At 34.9% G+C, this 22,521-nt stretch overlaps 2 protein-coding genes and 2 non-coding genes across 5 annotated transcripts; all 4 read left to right on the plus strand.

The window, feature by feature from the left end:
- Positions 1-473: 473 nt before the first annotated feature.
- On the plus strand, positions 474-589 carry LOC132297708 (U5 spliceosomal RNA). Its single transcript, XR_009479374.1, has one exon. It is a non-coding gene; the product is annotated as a U5 spliceosomal RNA (small nuclear RNA).
- Positions 590-2,008: 1,419 nt separating this feature from the next.
- LOC132297680 (U4 spliceosomal RNA) lies at positions 2,009-2,164 on the plus strand. Its single transcript, XR_009479351.1, has one exon. It is a non-coding gene; the product is annotated as a U4 spliceosomal RNA (small nuclear RNA).
- An 8,850-nt stretch (positions 2,165-11,014) lies between these two features.
- On the plus strand, positions 11,015-13,515 carry LOC132293815 (heterodimeric geranylgeranyl pyrophosphate synthase small subunit, chloroplastic). Its single transcript, XM_059791444.1, has 2 exons — positions 11,015-11,459; positions 12,665-13,515. The coding sequence occupies exons 1-2, from the start codon at positions 11,121-11,123 to the stop codon at positions 13,334-13,336; spliced, it is 1,011 nt and encodes a 336-aa protein (XP_059647427.1). The 5' UTR covers positions 11,015-11,120; the 3' UTR covers positions 13,337-13,515.
- A 767-nt stretch (positions 13,516-14,282) lies between these two features.
- On the plus strand, positions 14,283-21,944 carry LOC132293814 (F-box/LRR-repeat protein 10). Of its 2 annotated transcripts, XM_059791441.1 has the most exons (4): positions 14,283-14,841; positions 14,943-15,148; positions 15,466-15,559; positions 20,210-21,944. In XM_059791441.1, exons 1-4 carry the CDS (start codon positions 14,668-14,670, stop codon positions 21,656-21,658), a joined length of 1,923 nt encoding a protein of 640 aa, XP_059647424.1. In that variant the 5' UTR covers positions 14,283-14,667; the 3' UTR covers positions 21,659-21,944. The 2 variants fall into 2 exon arrangements, with proteins under 2 accessions (XP_059647424.1, XP_059647425.1); XM_059791442.1 differs by lacking the exons at positions 14,283-14,841; positions 15,466-15,559 and having other exon boundaries at positions 14,995-15,148.
- The last annotated feature ends 577 nt before the right edge of the window (positions 21,945-22,521 follow it).

A 22,521-nucleotide genomic window follows, 5' to 3' on the forward strand; every position in this document is an offset into this window, starting at 1 on the left:
ATGTTCACTATTAAAATGTGGAGTTGATAGTATCAGACCTAACAAGAGATGATATTATCCTGACCCAAACCATCATCAAAATCAAATTCTTGTTCTGCAAGGGGTCATACTAATCTTGTTCCCTCTCTGGTAGGAAACAAGGAGATTGATTTTGATTGGGGGATTCTATCTCCCTAGAATAGTGAAAGTTGAGTTTGAATGGGATTTTAAAATTAGTGCTTATGATTATGGAGATTTGAGTACGATTGGAATTCTCAGTCTCTAGAGTTCGAATGTAAACAAGTCGGTGAAGTTAGAAGCTCTCCTTAGTCTTTTGTAAATTTGTTTTTGATGGTGGATGCAGCATATACTACATTTTTTACGGGAGAAGTGATAGGCTAACAAAAGTTGTTCCCACATCGGGCAAGTAGAGAGGGTAGCCTCTGACAAAACTAGTATATAACAAGCAGTCCTCTGTCACCTAGAATTCACGCAGCCACGCGGTGAGCACAAAGCGAACTATTCTTTCGCCTTTTACTAAAGAATACCGTGTGCCCGCCGCAAATAGTGGCATACGCTCATTTTTGGAGGGGTCCATCCCAATAGGGCTGGCCTCCATACAAAGCAAAGTTCAATTTTTTTCTCCACGACGGGTCATTTGTAAAATGTCCTTATTTAATCTTTCAAAATTAGGACTGATTGTCCTTTCTGCACCTCGAATCAGGAAAAAAGAAAAATTGCTCGACCCCATTTGCATGCCAAAATAGAACTCTTGACATATTTCTTTGGAGGAAAAACTGTCATTTTTAGACGACAGAAAACCTATGGGGATAATAATCTTGATGGCTCATTCAGAAATTTTACTCAGTACAGAGTCCAGCTGATACAACTTGGTTCAAGCAGGGAATGAAGCTAGCCAAAAATCTTCCAAATTCACTTTCTGCCACGAGTCCAAGCTCTTTCTGAGCAACATGAGCTTTATTGCTTTTCTATATTTTTAACCTTGGTTATCTACAATTAGAAGGAGAAACTTTTTCTTTATTTATTTTTTTTAATTGTCTTTTATGTTTGGCTTACAATTTGATTTATGAGTGCTGCTTTACAACGGCATTGTCCCTGTTTGGTTTTAGTTAATTTGACACTACTTTTTAAGCCTGTATTTAGAATTTTGAGGTCATTGTTTAGTAAGATTATCAAAATTTAGCTGTCAAGTGTGAGAAATGAAGTTGCAAAATAAGGTTTGAATTTGCCCTTATACAGTGATTATGAACAAGTAATGGAAGTTGCAGAATTAGCTCCACTATTCTAGTTATGATCAATTGAATCTTCTTCAATTTGCAGTTCAAGGCGACTAAAAAGTTCACTAACCACATGTAGCTCCTTTGTTAAACCTTCGATCATCTGATTTTGTGCTTAATTTCTAGAATTAAGTCATGAGTTGAACCAGATTGATATAATTTTGAGATGCATGTATGCATTGGATGTAATACTTGGAAATTGAAGGTGAAAATTTGATCATAATTAGAGATGGTGTATGTAAGAGTATTTCTCTTCGAGATATGAATTTTTTTCAAAGATCTTGCCCCATTTTCATTGCAAACCTTCATTGTTATTAAGCTTCGTTCAGTTATATTTTATACAGGCTATATTAAGACATATCCTTCTTCAAGAAGATTGACCATCATATGCTTGTTTAAGAGGTACTTGTTTGCTGCAGTTAGTGGAGGTAAAATTTAAAACGAAACAATAATAACAGGGAATTGAATTCAACATCAATCATCTAAACCAGAGTGGATTTATTGTTTTCTTCTTCGTTGCAAAATAACATTAACATTGTAACTAATTAAGTTTAACCGGAACTCAGATTCTCAACATATATATCCCTCTGATTTCCTCTACGAAGACTCTGAAAACGCAGGGGATGATCAGAAAGAGTGGATTTGTCTATTTGTCCCACATCGACTAAATGAGAGAGACGATGTCAGAAGTCAGTACTATAAAAACAAAGGAAGCCCATATTGTATGAAACATCTTTGCGCTTGGGGCAATGACGCAGCTAGTGAGGTACTAACTGAGGCGCGTCAATTGCTGGTTGAAAACTATTTCCAAACCCCCTCTTTGGCCTGGGTTTGGCTTAGGCCATTGAGAATTTCTGAAAGGGCTCCCTCTAACCCAGGGTAAAGCCTTACAATTCTAAGTTGTAATTTTTTATCATTCCTTTTAACTCAGGAGCGTTGTAATTTGGGTGGATTTGAGTTGAGCCCAATCCTAACTTTAATTATTAAACCCCAGCCTTACTTTTATCTAACTTTAATTATTAAACCCCAGCCTTACTTTTAAATTCGGGCTTAAATTCTGGGTAAAATTTTTGGGTAATTCAGATTAATTATATGGTTAATCCCTTTTAAACAAGGAAAAGTTTAAAGATTTTTTTTTTTTTGTAGTTTTATAATAAATTACAAACAAATTCTTAGAAAATTAATTCTCCTAAATGTTAACATACAATAACTTAACAAAAGAAGTTGAAAAGACAAAAAAAAGTAATCATAGTTTAAGTATTATATATAATGTATTTAAAAGTAAAAACATATATGAAAATAATATTAAAATTCGGATTCGGGTTAACTCAGGTTGCTAGTACTTCAACCAAAGCACAACCCTAAGTAATATCGGGTTGAGATTTTTCAACTCAAGCCTAATCCTAATTGTAAAAATGATTGTCCAAACTCATAAAAAATCGAATTGGGTTTGAGTTGAGTTCGGATTACTCAACTCAAGTTGTACTCCTAGTTCTGATTGAGGTGCAAATTCTAGACTACTACTCCGCTACTCCTTTAGATACCCCTTCTTCATAATTGAATAAGTGAAGAACCAACTCAACAAAGTTAGGGACAGCTTTATGATTTTGTTCTTTCAACACGGGCACAAAGCAAACTCAGTTTGTGTGGGGGCGCGCGTGTTTTATGAGTTTTGTTGCTATTACTTTTATTATCATCACCATTGTTTTTTGACATTGATAGTCCCATAAAATTTTTGTCCAAGTCAACAATTCAATAAAGATTTTGTCAAATTTGCAAGTAATTGTGACCACAGGTCACGTTTTTCTCACAACCGCCGAATCCTAATTTTCCTTTTACATGTATTTTTGACCAAATACATGATGATACATGCAATCCCAATTAATTTGAGAGAAAATGACACCCAAACTGCTCAAATGCAAACATTCTCTTGCTTGCAAGCCTTCAACTTGTTTTTACTGGTTATGCAGCATAAACTAACACTAACCAATCAAAAACATAATAAGTTCTCTAAGGTTTTGAACTACTACTAACTATTTCTCCTACTCATCCCGTCTCATATTAATAACGTTTTTTAATAACTTAAATGATAGTTTTTAACACATTAATACTTAAGTAACAAGAATAAATTTACCAAACCGGCCATCCATTCGGATTTCTCAATATGTTAAATTTTGCATTAATTTTTCCGAAGTGAACAAACCCCTACATGTGGTTTAATGTCTCTTTGCACAACCAGTCTCAATTTGGGAGAAAAAGATGAAGAGGAAGAGAGGATTACATTAGCTAATTTATTTTTAAAAAAGCTTCAAAAACACCAAGAGTCAATTTCACCCTTCTCCACGGAATCCACTCATCTATACCTAATGAAAAATGTTAGGTTAGGGCCTAATGAAAAATGTTAGGTTATATCCTAATTGAATTGGGAACATATTTGAGAATAAAAATTTAAAATTTATTGTTGAAATAAGGAGCATTGAAGAATTGGCATTTAGTGTACTAGGTGCACTGGGCACGTCATAACCATAAGTGTCATGCACATATGCAACACGCACAAATATATTTGTACCCGGACGCGTGTTGTACATGAACGAGTTGATTTAAATAGGTAGTGGTGTAAGAGCATCCGGGGCGCATCTACTTGTAGAGAGAGAGCGTGTCAGTGTAGAGAGAGAAGGGCGGTATGCATTATAAATGGAGTGTCCTTTTTGTAGCCCCCACAAACACTTATCCATGGGGTTCTCTACAGACAGAGAGTGGTTTGGACAATATCTATTAATTTTTTTCCTTTGTTTAATTGCCTACTGTCTTGTATGGATTATTATAATGAATCTGTCGATACAAAGTAAAAACGAGATAGCAACGGCTCTTTGAATCTGCTGATACAAAGTAAAAAAGAGACGCCAACGGCTCTTTCAACGGCTATATTATTTAAAGTACTAATTTTCATCTTCAATAATTCTCTCTCAATATTTTTTTTAACATTCATCTCTATGGATTCTCCACCTCTATTCTGTCGCCCCCATCTCATAACTCCGAATTTCCACCGCAATCCAATTATAATTTGGATTCTTTAAATTTTTTTCAATCCGAAAATCCATCTCAACCCCAATACTCTTATTTCCCATTCCAACCTTCTTAATTCCAACCTGTACGACATCCCCAATTCCAACCTCATTACCAATTCCAACCATCTCAATTCCAACCATCTGAATCCCAACCATCTCAATTCCAATCATCTCAATCCCAACCTTCTCAGTTCCAACCTTCTCAATCCCAACCATCTCAAACCCAACATAATTCTAGGCGTACGAAAAAATTGGTCCATTGAAGAAGATGAAGCATTATGCAAATAATGGATTGACATTAGGGAAGATCCAATAACGGGTTCAGATCCGAAGCAAATCACATATTGGGAATGAGTTTGTGAAAATTTTATTCGGCAACCAAGGGGCACGACGTCCCGAAATGTATCGGGTTTGCAGAATCGTTTCTCACACATTAAAAAAATTGTTAACAAATTTTCTGGATACTACAAACAGATCCAACATCATACTCCTAATAGGTTCAACGTTGAAGAGGCAGTAAATTTTTTACTTTGTAAATTTTTAATTTTTTTTTTCTATTTTAATTGGCAATCTAACTAATTTCAATTATTGTTTATTCATTATAGCTCAATAAAATAAGAAATGTATTTAATACGTCAAAATGATCCATTTAAGTTCGATCACTGTCGATGTATTGTAAAGAATTCGTTAAAATGGAATTCCATTTCCAACAACAATGATAAAGGTAAAAACAAAAGGCAGTGGAGATCGATATGAATAAGCCTAGAAATTGGCCAGAAATTGTTTAACCTACTTTGTCAACAGTCTAAACCAATCCATTTACTCCGTCAACACCTGGAGTATAAACACCAGGTTCAGTAAACCATGGCACGACGACGATTAGCCTACAATTAGAGTTGAAAGTTCGTATGTTATTGTACGACCCCCTGGATGAAAAACATCTAAGAAGGGTCGCAAAAAAAGCAAAGAGAAGATACAACATAAATTATTTCTAGAACAATTTAAAGATTTTACCCATCAAAGTGTGTTGATGAATGCCTTGGCAGTCAAATCTCAAAAAATGAAATTGAAAGCTACATTCGATTTAGGCTTGGAGCAAAAACGTACAAAAAGAATGGACATTGAAGCGCAAAAAGAATTGAAAAGGTTGGAATTTGAGGTGCAAAAAGAAATGAAAAAGTTGAAATTTGAGCAGAAGCAAATTGATTTTGAAAGAGAAATGATGCTTAAAAATCTAAATAATGCTCCAGCAGCAACAGCAAAATCATGGATCATTGATCAACAAAATGAAATTTATGCACGTTTCAGTAAAAGAGGTAGTTTGTGAAGCTATGTAATGTAATTTTCTTTTTTTATCTGTGAGAAGGTAATGTAATGTAATTTTCTTTTTCTATCTGTGGGAAGCTAATGTAATTTTTATTTATATATGTAATGGATATTTCTTTAAATAATAATTTCTTTAAATTTCTTAACAAATGTAATTGAAATAAATAATTTTTAAAATATTTTTTATTCATCAGCAATATGAAAATTACATTTTATTCGTTTACAACAAATTTATGCATCTTCATCACCAAATTGATTCCACAAATGCTCCATGAGATCTCTTTTAAGATTGGCATTGTCTGATCTATTGCGAATCCTACTTAGGCGAGAGGAAACTTGTGCCACCAACATTGATGGGTTTCTAACGTAATGTGGAAGGGAGATTGGGTCATCTGTCGGAGGTATCCATTACAAAATGTGTTCGCCCTCGTCTTTAATGATCACATTGTGTAATATAATACACGTTCTCATTATCTTATTCAGATTTTCTGTATTTTAATAAAGTACCGGTTAATGCGTTGTAGCCCACCTCATCTGCAACGCGCCGATCGTTCGTTCAACATCCTTCCTAACAGCTTCCTGTTTGTTAGCAAATAATTTCTGTTTGACAATTGTTGGGTGCGGGATGGTTTACATCAAAGTTGCCCACTTAGGATATATACCATCAGATAGGTAATACCCCATTGTACGTCGATGCCCATTCACCATGTAATTAACTGGAGGCATTGTACCATTGATCATACTCTTGAATACTGGGGAATAATCGAGAACATTTAAGTCATTGTGTGAACCAGCCATACCAAATAAAGCATGCCAGATCCACAGATTTTTCAATGCAACAGTCTCCAATATGAGGGTAGGTTTATGGCTTCTTCCTGTGTGCGTGCTATAATACCCCCTAATTTCGGAAAATGGGTTGATCAATTCTGCACACAAAATCAGGGGATATTAAAAAAATTAAAGTAATTAACAAGCACAGACTACAAAATGAAATAAAGAATAACATAAAACGCTGAAGAAATTTAATTAATAGTAAATCCATTAATAACTTCCAAATTGTTACAACTCGGGAATCCCGTAACTCAAGGACCCCTTAACCAAAAGTTACTATTTAGAATTCCAACCAAATAAATACTAATATCAACTGAAACAAAAATAATATCCTACTTTTAAATAAACAAAAGGAATGGATAAGTCCTCCAGCTGCGGATCCTCAACCTTGAGACTTGACCTTCTAACAACCTGAAAAAAATAAATCGCGGGTTAAACCCTACGAACAAGTTCTCTCTACCAAACCTCTGAAAACAGATAAACAAATCATCTATATCAAAACCAACTAATAATTTCAATTATTTCAATTACATAGCTAATACATATGCTTTGACAATTATTTTATGACTCTACCAATAATCATTACAATAATCATTAAACTGTAGGTACTAGATTATTCTAATAAGAACATCCAATCAAATCCATCTTGCACATATAATATCCATAGATGAATTTTAAATCATCTATCACATAGCAATTTAATTATTCATTGGCAATTCAACCATGCCATTATAAATATATTTATTTAAATCATAGCAATTCAACCATGCTTCCCATATATGAAATTTATTCATAACTACTAAGGCAATACATTAAAGCCTTTGGCAACTCATCCATGCTTCCCATATATAAAATTTATTCATAACTACTAAGGCAATACATTAAAGCCTTTGACAACTCATCCATGCCTACAATTCAACCATGTACTAACTTTAACTATAAGCTTATCCATACCTAGACATCATATGCATGTTATATGCATAACCTTAATTTAAAACCCAACCAAATATGATTTAACCAACCATATTACCATACCAAATAAGAATATTAATCGTAAATGATATAAAAACATACACATATATTATATAAAATATATGTGTAAAACCTTCCATAACAATATTTGATTAATGAAATCATAAACATACATATATATATCAATAAATATATATATATATACACATTGCTACATACTTATCCCTAACATTTAAATCTTACATACACACATGTGTGTGTGTATATATATATATATATATATATATATATATATATATATATATATATATATATATATATATATATATATATGCATACTTCCTTCCGTAATATATTATTTAGTATTTATATTACACAAATAAGTGCTACTAAATATAGTAGTAACACTCCATCGCTCTAAAGCTCAAGGAATATCTCTTATAGTGTTCACATTCAACCCTAATGATTTAAAAATCAATTCTGAGGCATCACCGGACCCTACAGAAACTTTCCGGGACCTCAAACACCACAACACGCGCCTCCACGCGCTGTCACACGCCCCTAGGCCCACTGCACGCACCTCCACGCGCTGCCCTAAGTTGCCACATGTCATCACGCGCCCTCATGCCCTCTCACGCGCTCCACACGCGCCTGATGACTCATTGGGTGACGCGGCGTCTTCTGGTTGGTTGGTTCCTTAAGTTTTGTTGAGTTGCGCCGCAACGGATAATTTCTTAGTTGACCGGACTTAATCTAAGGTCCAGATACACATGTGCACGATTTTGTGTACACCGTAATGCACCGAATCCATCACTCCACCACAGCCGCATCCAAAGGCCCTGAAACGCGCGTACATACTCATCCCCTATGCCGTGCCGCACTGGATAACTTCTTTGATCATCAAACCCATCAACCCTCTGTAATGCGCGCTCACCACTATAATGTGTGCCGCGCCGCACCGAATCATGCCCTATTTTGAGTGCACCGAATTCTAAACCCTACAGTGGTGCTTATATATACAATATATATTATATTTATACACATAATTAAGTGCAAATATAATCCTTAAAGAAATACCAGAAAAATATAAAAAAAAATCCAGAAATTCTAGAAAAATTCGAAAAATCCTAATTAACCCTATTGGATCATAAATTAAGCGTAACGTTTGATTTTAATCCATGTATAATAATTACTCATGCTAAACATAATTAAATCCACCTTAAACAAATTACAAAAAATAAATTTTAATTCATATATTCTCACATACATAACTAAATTATCGTAACAATACATATACGTATTCATAAGTTTAAATCTATCACTTTGCACAGAATAAACCTGTTCCATCTAATCCGATTAATAAATTATTTTTTTTAATCAACAAAATAAGACAAAAATAAATTTGATATTCAAGGTGATAAGTTTATAAATTCCAAGAGGAGAAGTATAGAAGAACTTGCCTCTCTTTTCCAATTCCTGCCTCCTCTTTCTCTAATCCGGCTTTCTCCCTGTCAGCCCTTCTTTTTCTCTCTCTTTCTCTCTCTCTTTTTTTTTTTACGTGGAAAAACCTCTAACCCTAAAATATATTTATGCGCATTAAAAATCCAATTCCCTTTCCAATTGTGACTTACCAAAAATAACAATAATAATAATATTAATAATAATAATTCCAAATATTAAATATATATACACATATATATTATATAGTATATATATATATTCTTTCCATAAATCATTAGTTAAATAATCATCTATATATATATATATATGTCCTACCATAATGATTATTGATGAATTATATTTATCCACATATAATTATATTTATCCACCTAGAAAGATAAATCCTTTAAATATCTTTATAATCATGGGCCCTTATTAATTAACCCAACAAGGCTTTATTCATGCCCAAGATCACATCCGTTGGTCCAACTTTCCTTAAACCCAATCCAAATAAATTAAATACATAAAATAATTAAATAAATAATACACACAAACTTAAACGCACACAAATCAAATAAACAATTCACTCATTAGCATCTCGCAAATCAAACACCATACAAATTTAACAAATAAATTTACAAAATATAATTCAATTAAAACAAGACAGTATATCTACACACTTAATTAAATAAAAAACAAACCACAATTTATCTACGCACTTAATTAAATAAAACGAATCATTAAAAATAAATAAAAATAACAACACTTAAATTAAACAAATCAAAAAATAATAATAATAGTAATTACTTCCAATTAATAAATCCTTTAAAATATTGGGAAATTACACGTGCCATGCCATGCTGTGGGGCAGTTCTTCCATTCCCAATGCATACAATTTATAAAGCCAAGCATACCTGAAAATCCTCTCTCTTCCCCTTCTCGAAGCAGACATGCAATGTTGTCTGCATTTGGTGAGCATTGGTACTGCTCCGCATACACAACAATTATTGCATCATAAAACCTTTTCAAGCTTTCGATCGCAATGCGCTCAGAAATCTTTATATACTCGTCACAAAGATAAGCCGAAATTTCATATGCGAGTATACGGATTGCAGTAGTCATCTTCTGTGTAGGAGTGAACCCCATACGACCAAGGGCATCGGGTTTCTGGATGAACCATTCATCATATGCTGTAACACCGTTCAAAATGCGAAGAAACAACTCTCGTCGCATCCGAAACCTTCTACGAAATATGTTTGGTGGATAAATCGAATTTTCAGCAAAGCAATCTCGTAATAGCCATTGTGCTGCCTCCTCTCGATCACGTTTAATATCCTTTCTCTTACAAGGTTGAAAGAATGCCCGCACTCTATCATGTGATAATAATCTCGTCATATCGTTCATTATTTTTCGATGGATTTCAAAAATATTTTCCCCATCTGAATCTGAAGAATTCAATGGAAAAGTAGACTCGGAGATGGGTATATTTCGTTACGATGAAACCATTGTTTTTTTATATAAGAAAGATAAAGACTCAAAGAACAGAGAATGGACTTTTAGAATGCAAATAAGTGGATTTGATAATTGAAAGAAGATATAATTAAAAGAAGATAGAATAAGTGGTTTATATAGAAATTGAAAGAACATATAATGGACTTGAGAATGTAAAGAAGTGGACTTGATAATTGAAAAAAGATAAAATGAGTGTTTTATATAGAAATTAGAATATAACCATTGGGACTATAGTCGGGAAGAAGACAAAAAATTATTAAATTAAAATTAAAATTTTGTATTTTATTTTAAAATTAAATTAATAAATAAATAATAAAACATTCGGAAGGCATTCGGAAAAAAATAAAATGTTGGTACCAATAAAACATTTAACACGTAGCTCAATTTATTTTTTGCAGAGAAACAAGCAGAGAAAACGCCAAACGATCAACATAGAATCACAACTCCACTTATCTGCGGAAAGAACGGTTCAGATCAAATCAACATGATCAATCATCGTTGGACAACCAATCCTCCATACTCCCAAGAAGCACCATATAATTCTTCACACACATATACGCATTTCCAAATCATCTCATCTCTATTCTCATCCGTCACGCTTCACTAAATTTCTAATATTAAAAGCTACCCCTATCTTCAATTTCATTTATATATACATATATAGATATATAGAGAGAGGAAGAGAGGAGCAACCATGGCTTTCTCAACAGTGGTATCGTCTTCCCAACTCTACCTCCCGAAAAGGGGTCCAATTTTACGACGAACGATTCGATGTTCATCTTCATCAGTTTCGAGTCTTTCGACAACCCAATTCGATCTTCGTACTTACTGGACGACTTTGATTGCAGAGATCAATCAGAAGCTTGATGAAGCAATACCAATTCAGTACCCACAACAGATCTACGAGGCCATGCGTTACTCCGTTCTCGCCAAAGGTGCCAAGCGGGCCCCACCGGTCATGTGCGTCGCCGCCTGCGAGCTCTTCGGCGGCAACCGCCTCGCCGCATTCCCCACCGCCTGTGCCCTAGAAATGGTCATTTTTCTTATCTCTTACCTACTCAATTAAAGGCCCTTTTTTATTTTTTAGTTTTTGTTGAAGAAAATATAATTGGTGATTGATTATATTTGATTCCTATAATTCTTTTTACATTGATTTGCTAGAATTAGACAAAAATAATAATAAAGATTCAACTTTTTGATTTATTTGATACATTAATTTTTGATCAATAAAAAATAATTGGGTCCTGGTCAATAAAAAGTTAAAAACATTGTAGGCGAATCTTTCTAAGAAATTCTTGCTAGAATCTTTGGCTTGATTGTGATAGGAAAACTACAATAACGTCTGAATCTGTAGTTCAAATTTATTATATCAAATAAAGCCCAATTTGATAAGTTGATTTGGTTGTTTTTCAATGACCCTACTGTGTTTATTTCAATATTTTAATTGCCAACTTGAATCTCTAAATTTGGCATATTGGACATATGTTTAAATGATACTGATGCATAGGCAACATAATTTGGTTTCCTTACCATTCCATTGTCTGGAAAAAAAAAATTTTTCCCGAAAATTCAAGGCAAACACTTTCTCAATATTGTCTCGAACACTCAAGCTTCCAAATCATACCATCTAAACTAATGCCCAGGCCATGGGTTATTGTATTGAATTTTCACTTCTTAGATTTCCCCGACCATTTGAATATCTTAGTGGTCAATGAAAAATTGTTATTTTCTATTATGAAGGGAATGGAAATTTGTTATTTTTTGTTACCAAGGAAAATGGAGACTTTTTATTGGCTGAAAGTAATTACATGGTAGGTACAAGAGGGTATTGAATTTTTTTCCTATATTTTAAATGATACCTTGTGCATGGACAACATAATTAGGATTTCTTAGCATGCAATTGTCTTGACCTTTTTTTTTTTTTTCTTTCCCTTTGTGAAAGCCAACACATATCTACAATATTGTTTGCTCGAATGTTGAACCTTTTTTTGAGAAAAAAATCATAACATCTGAGCTAATGTCCTTGGTGATTGCCTTGAATTTTCACTACTTTGATTCCTCATACAATTTGAATATCCAAATTAGTCATCCTGTAAATATAAGCATGTGTATGTATTGGAGTCATGTCTGTCTTGAATTTTTACTACTTGGATTGTTCTAATAAATTGCCTCGATAGTCCTAATATATTGTAATTGGTGATGAAAATGATCTCTTTATTTGATTTCTTTACTCAACAGGTTCATGCGGCTTCACTGATACACGACGACCTGCCATGCATGGACGACGACCCATCACGGCGAGGCCAACCCTCCAACCACACAATGTTCGGCGTCGACATGGCGATTCTCGCCGGTGACGCTTTATTCCCGCTCGGCTTCCGTCACATCGTCTCTCAGACGCCCCCTGACCTCGTCCCCGAACCCCGTGTTCTCCGCATCATTGCCGAGATTGCCCGAGCCGTGGGGTCCACCGGCATGGCCGCCGGCCAGTTCCTCGACCTCGAGGGTGGGCCCAATTCCGTCGAATTCGTCCAAGAAAAGAAGTTTGGTGAGATGGGTCAGTGCTCCGCCGTATGCGGCGGTCTGTTGGCTGGTGCCGGAGACGATGAGATCCAACGGCTGAGAAGGTACGGGCGGTCTGTTGGGGTTCTGTATCAGGTGGTTGATGATTTACTGGAAGAGAAAATGAAGATTGAGAGAGAAGAGAAAGATGAGGAGAAGAGAAAGAAGGGAAAGAGCTATGTGAAAGTGTATGGCGTGGAAAAGGCAATGGAAGTTGCTGAGGATCTTAGAGCACAGGCTAAGAGAGAGTTGGATGGTTTTGAGAAGTATGGTGAGAGGGTGCTCCCACTCTACAGCTTTGTAGATTATGCTGCTGATAGAGGCTTTGGTGTTGGTGATCAAGTCTGATTGATGCATTCTAGGTCGTTTGATTTTAGTGTTTTTATTTTTTTGATAATTGAAACTTCAAGCGAGTGTGGCCTAAGTCTTCAAATCTCAACCTCAATTTGGAGAGGTGAAGGTTTAGGTATTATGCCTCTTTAGCAAAGCAAAGTTATGAGATTGCAATGGTAATTGATTCTGTGTAATTTTGGATTATAGTCGCTTGAATCATAGAGTTCCAATTAAACTGTGGAGAGGCAATTTGTAGTGGTGATAAAATAAGAGAGAGTAGATTTAAGTGATACAGACATGTACAACAAAAGGCTCATACATGAACTAGTAAGAAAAAGAATACAAGTTTGTATACAAATTCGTATATTCTGCGCACTTTCAGCCTTGTGTGTGAGGTTAAAAAATTCATGACCGGAGTATTCCAGATGCGTTACATTGTAAGTCATAATTTAACATATTTGACCAGTGAGGCCTGTGTCTGAAAATGTTGACATTGATCTCAATTCATGAGGCACAAGTTTTACATGTTATCGTCTATTGATTTTTTTTTAACATGAATCCTTTAACTAAAATTTTTTAATTTCAAATTTAAAACACATATGTTACTTCCAAATAAAAAGAATTTCAAGGAAAAGGAAAAGGAAAAGGAAAAGGAGGAACGTCATGGAGATAAAAGCAAGAAAAGGCTTGTTTAAAAAAATAATAATAATAAATAAAATTAAAAAAATTTGTCAATAATCATTAGGAAATAATAGTGTAATAAAAAGATAGTATCGTATGTTCATTGAAGATAACAGAAGATATGAATCCTTGCACCAACTCCCTTATGCTAAGTTCCTGACCCCTTTCTTTTTCATCATCACTTTTCTCATTTTAATTTTCAAAACCAAACATAAATTGACATCTTCTTCTTTATTTCTTTTTCCTCCTAACACCTTACTAGTCTAAAAATATATATATATATATATAATGTCTATATAATATGTATTAACAGAGGAAAAAAATAATAATTAACCCACTTTTATTTGGGTCAAACCAGATCGACAAACTCATAAATTATTATTATAAAGGTAAGCAAGAAGAATTTTTTTTTTTTTTTTTTTTTTTTTTTTTTTTTTTTTTTTTTTTTTTTTCGAAAGATAGGAATTTTGATTGTTAGCCCATCAGATCTATTCGTCTCCTTCATCTATCGGTAAACAAACCCACGTCAGTACCTCACGGTTGCCGGGCAAGGCAAGTATATCCCTTTTATCCCAGCAGGCAAAGCACAGAGACCTTCTTCCGGTCAAACCATATTTCCGCTAGAGAGAGAAAGAGATAGAGCTAGAGTGAGAAAGAGAGAGATAATGGCAAAGTCCGAAACGAACTTACGGCACCTAGATCTCCTTCCCTCGGCTCTCCTGGCGACCATCGTGATGAAGCTCGATGTCCCATCCATCCGCTCCGTCGCATCCACATGCAAGTCCTTCAGGACCTGCGCTTCTCAAATCCTTTCATTCCTCCCCAATTTCCACCTCCTCGTAAGCCCACAAATATATATGCTTTTACATATAAAACGTATTACATAGCTTCAGTTCTATCTGATTCACTCACTTTTGGTGGATCTCTACTTTGTTTGCAGGACGTCGCGCTCTCAATCGATTTGTTGAGGCCTTTGTTGCCTCCAAACCCTTACCTAGGAAGCCTCATGGTCGATTGTACTCGCCTCGATGATTCCGCCATTGATTCTCTCCTTCGCCCTTCTTTGCACGAGCTTTCCCTTCACAATTGCGCCGATTTCAGCGGCAAGCTTCTTTCTGAGATTGGAGTTAGATGCAACGACTTAAGGTTTGTTCTCTATCTCTGTCTAAAAAAAAATTCCTTTTCGAAGTTCTTCTATCATAAATTTCTGTACTTTTGTGTGTCTGTGTGCTTTTAAATGCATCTTTATGTGTTCGTCATTAATTAGAAAAATATTGATTTGCTATGTGAATCTTTCCCTTTTTGACTGTGATTTTGATGTTCTCAACTTGAATTTTGAATTTATGTAATACTTGATTTGTAACTGGATCCTTGAATTATGAATTTGTGTAATACTTGATCTGTAACTTTCATCCTATATCAAGTGATACTTTTATTAGCTTTGCCCTTTTACTTTTCTTCAGGTCTCTATACTTGAGTACAGTTGCAGAAAAAAGAGGACGATCACTTCTTGTTTCTGATCTAGAGGCGTTGCTAAGTGGTTGCACTGAATTAGAAGTAAGGCTTTTTATTGCTAATGTGGTTTGTTGCAAATTGAACTTAAACTACTTAAGAATTAGTTTTAATAAGAGTTTTAATGACAATGGAATTGATTGATAGGGATCCCCTTTTAATTTACAGTTATGCAATTTGAGTTCATGGGATTGGAGAAAGATGTTAATTACATCAATCTTCCATATTTTGGGGTTATTTGTTTTTTTTTAAAAGGAAAAACAAATGGAACTTTATGGCTAAAAGAGTCTAGTCTTTGTATTGTGTTAGCCACATACGCAATTATTTATTCTAATCCGTCATGACAAGTTACTTCGGGATTTTCAAGGAGGGTGTTATTTGTTGGTCCAAGAGGGAAGTGCCGACTCGAAATGGTGTTGCGGGGATTTTGTCATGGAGATGTACATAGAACATGAGTAATTCTTTGGGAAGTCATTCTAGGTCTCACATGTGTGACAAGTTACAGATAGAAATTTCACTACCAAAACAAGGCTCCTTTTAGTCTCTAGAGAAAAGCCCACTTGATGACCATGGGATGGTCTCCCTCTCCTTCATCTCTCCTCTCTTTACTCATCCTCTAATATTCTCACCCTTCTTTTTGGCCTTTCCACTGTGATGTGTAAACTTATATCACGAACCACCTCCTACAATCTTATATTATATACTAGAATTAGGAGTAGGGGCCATTGCTTGGTCGAATGGTAAAAGATCGAACTATCAAGTGCAAGTAAGCATTTAGCACCCGGTAATGGCAAGCACAACATTGGATTTGTATTTATTAGGAAAGTAGGAGTGACATTTAGGGAACCCATGATACAATTCATGAGCTACTACGTCGGAGATTTCGCTCATCACTCAGGGATATATATATAGATATATACACAAAGTTTTGGAGTGTACTCAATGTTGTTAATCTTGGTGCACCCAGACTCGCGCCTTGGCGCACCTAGGCTCGAGGCTCAGGTTTAGCGCCTGTTGTCATCCCAGGCTCACTGATATTTGCTAGACGCACGCCTCGGTTGCGCCTCGTCCTGTTTGTGAGGCTTGCCTCACTGATATTTGTTTTAAAAAATACGATTGTTCTATTTCTTAAGTCAAAAAGGGTATTTTTAGCAACTTAATAAACAAAAAAGAAAGCCCAAGCATACGATAGAAGGAATTTTGTACAAAAGAATAAAAAAATAAGAAAGTCCAAGAGTCAAAATGTTAACCGAACATCGATAGAATGAAATTGTGAGACGAAGATGAAGCCCTAGTTGCAGAGATGAACGACGAAACCACGTCAGTTCTTTCTTTCTTTCTTTTTTCTCTTCTCCTCTAGATCTCCCCTCTTTTCTTATCTTTGTTTACATCTCTCTCTTCGTCTAATTTTCTTCTCTATGTGTCTTTTTTTTTTTTCTTGGCTCTATTTTTTCTTTTTCTTTTTCTTGTTAACATTTTTTTTTTTTTTTTTTTGTTAACATATTTATTTCTTTTTGTGCTTTGTTTTGCCAATCAAAGAAAACACATTTTGCTTTGCCTTACAAGAAAACTAATTTGTGCTCTGTTTTATGGTTGTTGGATGCTTGTATAGTTGATGGATTTATTTTTTTATATTTGATATTAATTTTTAGAACTAATTATCATTATTGCAGTTCCTTATCTTAATATACTTCTATTTGCATATGGATAGTCAAAGAATTAATGATAAATACCAGAAAATGAAAAAAGAGGGTGAAAGAAATAATGAAGCAAGTTGTAAATTTTTTTCTCCAAAAGAAATAGCAAAAAGCTGAGAGGGATCACTAGCTGCCTAGCGGGGTAAGAGTTGGTAAAAAAAAAAAAAAAAAAAAAAAAAAGAACATGATACTATATTAAAATTTCATAAATTGCCCTATTATTTTGGTATTAAAGTAGTTAATATTTTCTGTTTTTAAAAAGGGGCAATGCATGCTAATGTTACAAAAACACCCATTGACTTCAGGCCTCTTGGGGAGCTCAAAACTACACATTGCCATATTAAGCTAATAGACCATGCCAGCACCATCATCACTCAATTAGCCAAGAGACACCATCACCTAAGTAACTTTATTTCGCTTGAGTAACTTGATGACATTAATACAAGACTACCACCTTGTTACAGAAACCAATTTCTCTTCACATTTATTGGTTTCAAACAACACTAAGGTACTTGTATAGCCAATCATGAGTAAATAGGATTAATGGATTACGGCTCCGTTCAGTGAATTACGGCTCTGTTCAGTTGATCTAGATGCATTTGCATAAATATTCAGAATAGCATATAGTCTCAGTGGATTACGGTTCTGTTTTGTTGATCTAGATGCATTTGCATAAATATCCAGAATAGTATATAGTCTCAGTGGATTACGGTTCTGTTTAGTTGATCTAGATGCATTTGCATAAATATCCAGAATAGTATATAGTCTCAGTGGATTACAGTTCTGTTCAGTTGATCTAGATGCATTTGCATATATATCCATATTACTATATAGTCTTATGACCTTTCTTCTTTTACATATTACGACAGTGATTCTTAAATAAAGTGTAGTTAATTTGGCTGTAATATATAATGTTGATATTGAATGCTACTAAACCATTGGTGCAACATGTGTACTAAAAAAATCTAACCGTATTATGATTTGATGCATTGTTTCAGTTATTAAAGTTACTCATACACATTATCAAGTAGTCAATTTTCACCAGAGTTAGCCAGAGTTTCCTTACCAAAGTCTAGTGCCAAGCTTGTTATTCTAACAGACGAGTAACTAACCACTAAGCTAAGTAATGCTTTTGCCATAACCACTGAGACAACGAGATAGATGTGATTTTGGTTAAGTACGCCACCACCCACCACCATCCTCTCCAGCAATAAATTCCAGAGAACCACCACCATAACAGTGATGAGACGCAAATTAACTTGCTCTCCATCTTCAAAACCGCCACCACCACACCTCGACCACCACCCACCGGCGAACCACCAACATCAATTTGGACATATACCAAAATATTCAACAGATCCACAAAATTAAATCTAAACCCAAAATGAGAACAAGTAGACGTATATTCACTGGGTATCATTACTCCACAACCCAGAATAAGAACATGTAGACATATATTCACTGGGTATCATTACTCAATCAGTAAACACTAAGCAGATCACGAGCTTCATGACTGATTTAGGTTTTGTTTGTTGAAATTTTATTAGCTAGGGTTTTCTGATTTGCTAAATTAAATTTGATTTAATCTATCTGGGTTGCTATTATTTGTGCAATTTGGTGAAATGATGCAATCTGCATGTTTGGATACTCTCAATCCGTAAAGACTAAGCAGATCACAAGCTTCATGATTGATTTAGGGTTTGTTTGTTGAAAGTTAATTAGCTAGGGTTTGTTGATTTGCTAAATTTAAATTGGTTTGATCTATTTGGATTTTTATTATTTCTGCAATTTGGTGAAAGTGATTCAATGCTGCATGTTTGGAAACTTAATCAGTAAACACTAAACAAATCATGAGCTTCATGACTGATTTATCTTTGTTTAATAGTATAATTGAAGTTTTGGATTTGAACCCGTGTTCACAAATTTTTTATTTTTTAAATATTTACTGATTATATGGTGCTGGATTATGCTGGCTAGTCAAATATAATTGCAATAGTTTGGATTTAATAGAGTTACTTGGTTAAATTGAAATTCAAATCTTTGGATTTTATATATGTATGTAAGTACTTTGAACAAAAAAAATTTGGTTATAGATAAACATACATGCCTGTGCAAGTATACACACACATACTTGTATATAAAGCATAATTGGCAGTAATTTGGGCAATTTAAAGCTATCCTTCTCCACCATTTGAGGAAAAGAGAATGTATGTTGCAATTTGAAGCTGTCAATTCCAATCTTCCACCTTCGTATCATCAGGCATTGATAGTAAACATCATCTCCCAAGTGACGAGGAGTTATCCAAATGTCATCAACCCAGGATATGGCCTGAATTGGTAGGAGGCAGAGAGAGGAGAGAGAAAACGAAGAGGAGAGAGAAATAATATATGGTAGGGATAAGTGTATTATGGGCATTTAACTTGATTAAGTGGATGACATTAGCAAAATCCGTCGTTGACTGGCGTTGACCGTAACGGAAGGGAGGTCCGTGTAGGGTAGTTTCATTTTGAGGGGAGGTCCATGTAAATTCTCAAACCAGAGGGGAGGTTCCTGTAATTATGGCAAACCATAGGGGAGGTCCATATATTTTGCCCTTTTTAAAATCTTTGTTGCTCTCTTAAAATTTTACTCTGATTCATGTACATTGGATGATTGAAAATATATGGGAAGCTGTCCAAAAGTTAGGGAAATTTTTCTGGTGGATTTCCTTCCAGATCTTCTGAATGAAACACTAACTATTGATCCACATTCTTGTGCATATTAATTATTACATGTATAATATGCCATATGTCAAAGTGATACACAGGTTTTCTATTTTGAATGCACATCAAAAGTTATAACTGTGCCATATTACTGAAGTTCTAAATTCACATGGCAGGTGCCTTGGTTTTCATCTAACCCATAGATGCTTCACATTCATTCTTTCTGCAAATTTTTAGAAATTTAGAAATTTATCTTTTGCAAGTTTTTTAAGACCTGTTGAGTTTTGTTTTCCAGAGCCTGATCCTGATGTTTGATGTCTCGATATTTCTTCGTCATAATTTTGCTCGTGCATGGGCGTTGGCTTCCTCGAAACTTACTTCTCTTGAGATTGGGTACATATCCTCTGTAATGGTGACAGAATTGTTAAGCCCCACTGTTGGGCCCCATCAGTCACCAAAGCATATTCGTCCATCCATATTGCCAAGTATTCGAAAATTGTGCCTTTCAGTAGATTATATTACTGATACTATGGTCAGTACAATATCAAGAAGTCTCAACTCCTTGACCCATTTGGATCTTCGGGATGCACCCATTATAGAACCAACAGTTACATTTGACCTCACCGATTCTGGCCTTCAACAGATCAATCCACATGGGAAATTGAAACATCTTTCCTTAGTCCGAAGCCAGGAGTTTGTCCCTACCTATTTTAAGCGAGTTAATGATCTTGGGATCCTCCTAATGGCTGACAGATGCTCGAGTATGGAAAGTATATGTCTTGGTGGCTTCTGTCGGGTTACAGATACAGGTTTCAAAACAATCTTGCATTCTTGCTCGAGCTTATACATGCTTAGAGTATCCCATGGGACCCAACTAACTGATCTGGTATTTCTCGACATCTCTGCGACTTCCCTTTCCCTGACACATGTTAGCTTAAGATGGTGTAATCTCTTGACAGACCACGCAGTCATGCGTTTGGCATCAAACATGGATCTTAGTGTTCTCGATTTAAGGGATTGTAGGAACCTTGGAGATGAAGCCCTCAGAGCCATCAGCACTCTTCCTAAGTTAAAGACACTACTATTAGACGGTTCTAATATAAGTGATGTGGGTTTGTCATACTTAAAACACGGGGTGATAAGTTCGCTAGTTTCAATGTCCCTTAGAGGTTGCAAGAGACTCACAGACAAGTGCATCTCTTTTCTATTTGATGGCTCTTTTACAAAGGAGCTGCAAGAACTGGACCTATCAAATCTTCCAAATCTCTCTGATGCTGGTATCTTGTTACTTGCAAAAAGTCGGGTCCCAATTATTGAACTTCGAATGCGACAATGTCCACTTATAGGTGACACTTCTATCATGGCATTAGCCTCAATGCAGGTTGAGAGGGATGGATGGCGTGGAAGTACCTTGCGGATGTTGGATCTTTACAACTGTGGCGGCATTACTCAACTTTCATTCAGGTGGTTGAAAAAGCCGTACTTTCCAAGGCTGAGATGGTTGGGAGTGACGGGAAGTGTGAATCGAGACATGGTAGATGCTTTGGCCAGAAGTAGACCATTCTTGCATGTGGCTTGTCGTGGGGAAGAGCTGGGGACCGACCAATGGGATAACTCCGATGATCTCTACATGCATGACTATGAAGAAGTGGATGAACTTGAGCAATGGCTTCTTGAAGGAGATATCGGCAGTGATGATGAGGAGATGGAGGAAGCTGAAGTTAATGCAGAGATGGTAGAATAATTTGCTCTATATTAATATTTATGTGGTTCTCTCTGGTGTTTTATTGTTTCACTGCTGCTTGTCTGTATTATAAATAATGTGATTCTTAATTGCTGAGTCGTGAATTTATCAGTGTGAACTTCCATGTACATCAGCGGTTTGTTGTATCTTTTTCTTTCTTTCGGTTAGTCTGTTTCGCTGTATCAACTGGCAACTAAGGTTTATCTTGTAAATTTCTAAGCACAATTACTAATGCAGGTTTACTAATCAAAAAAATTACTAATGAGGGTTTTAATTTTACAATCTATGGATCATTGCAGAGGATTTCTTGTGGCTCTCAAGGTGGATTTTGTTGGGGTTGGTGTTTGTGTTGGGCCTGCTGGCTGATTAACCTTGTGGCTTGTGGAACGTTATTAAGATGTAGTCCTTATTTTCATGTGAAAATTACTATCTAAGTCTTACTTTTCTCAATAGTCCTACTTTTCTCAATAGTGGAATTGATGTATAATCAATTTCTTTTTATATATGGTTCTTTTAAGTTTAAGTTATTTGATAAAAATTCTGGGATAGAATACATGATTTTATATTTTGACCTTTTCACTTATCAAAAAAAAAAAAATTTGATGTTAGTATAAAAAAAATTATTATTATATAAAATAAAAAAAAATTCAATAAAATGTAATTTTTTTTCTTTGTTGAATTTTCTTTATTTTATTCAAATTTTGTGTCTAATTTTGTGGAGGTAATATATATGAAAGTTTGCTTTTATATTTAGCAAAATTAGATATATGAAAATTTACTTTTATATTTAATTTAGCAAGAGTGTATATAACACTATCACAGTCACATTTTTTTATTATTTATCACACGTCACAGTTATATTA

The sequence above is a fragment of the Cornus florida genome, unplaced genomic scaffold, assembly GCF_030987335.1.
Source record: "Cornus florida cultivar Cherokee Brave unplaced genomic scaffold, ASM3098733v1 CherokeeBrave_3.0.0_Hap2_Chr02, whole genome shotgun sequence".
Lineage (NCBI taxonomy): Eukaryota > Viridiplantae > Streptophyta > Magnoliopsida > Cornales > Cornaceae > Cornus > Cornus florida.

What these genes read in the sequence shown, in the direction of transcription:
- LOC132293815 (XM_059791444.1), top strand. Translation starts at nt 11,121, where the DNA reads ATGGCTTTCTCAACAGTGGTATCGTCTTCCCAACTCTACCTCCCGAAA. An exon ending in CCGCCTGTGCCCTAGAAATG is followed by an intron (nt 11,460 to 12,664) that starts GTCATTTTTCTT and finishes TTTACTCAACAG; the next exon opens with GTTCATGCGGCTTCACTGAT.
- LOC132293814 (XM_059791441.1), top strand. Translation starts at nt 14,668, where the DNA reads ATGGCAAAGTCCGAAACGAACTTACGGCACCTAGATCTCCTTCCCTCG. An exon ending in TCCCCAATTTCCACCTCCTC is followed by an intron (nt 14,842 to 14,942) that starts GTAAGCCCACAA and finishes CTTTGTTTGCAG; the next exon opens with GACGTCGCGCTCTCAATCGA. An exon ending in GTGGTTGCACTGAATTAGAA is followed by an intron (nt 15,560 to 20,209) that starts GTAAGGCTTTTT and finishes TTTGTTTTCCAG; the next exon opens with AGCCTGATCCTGATGTTTGA.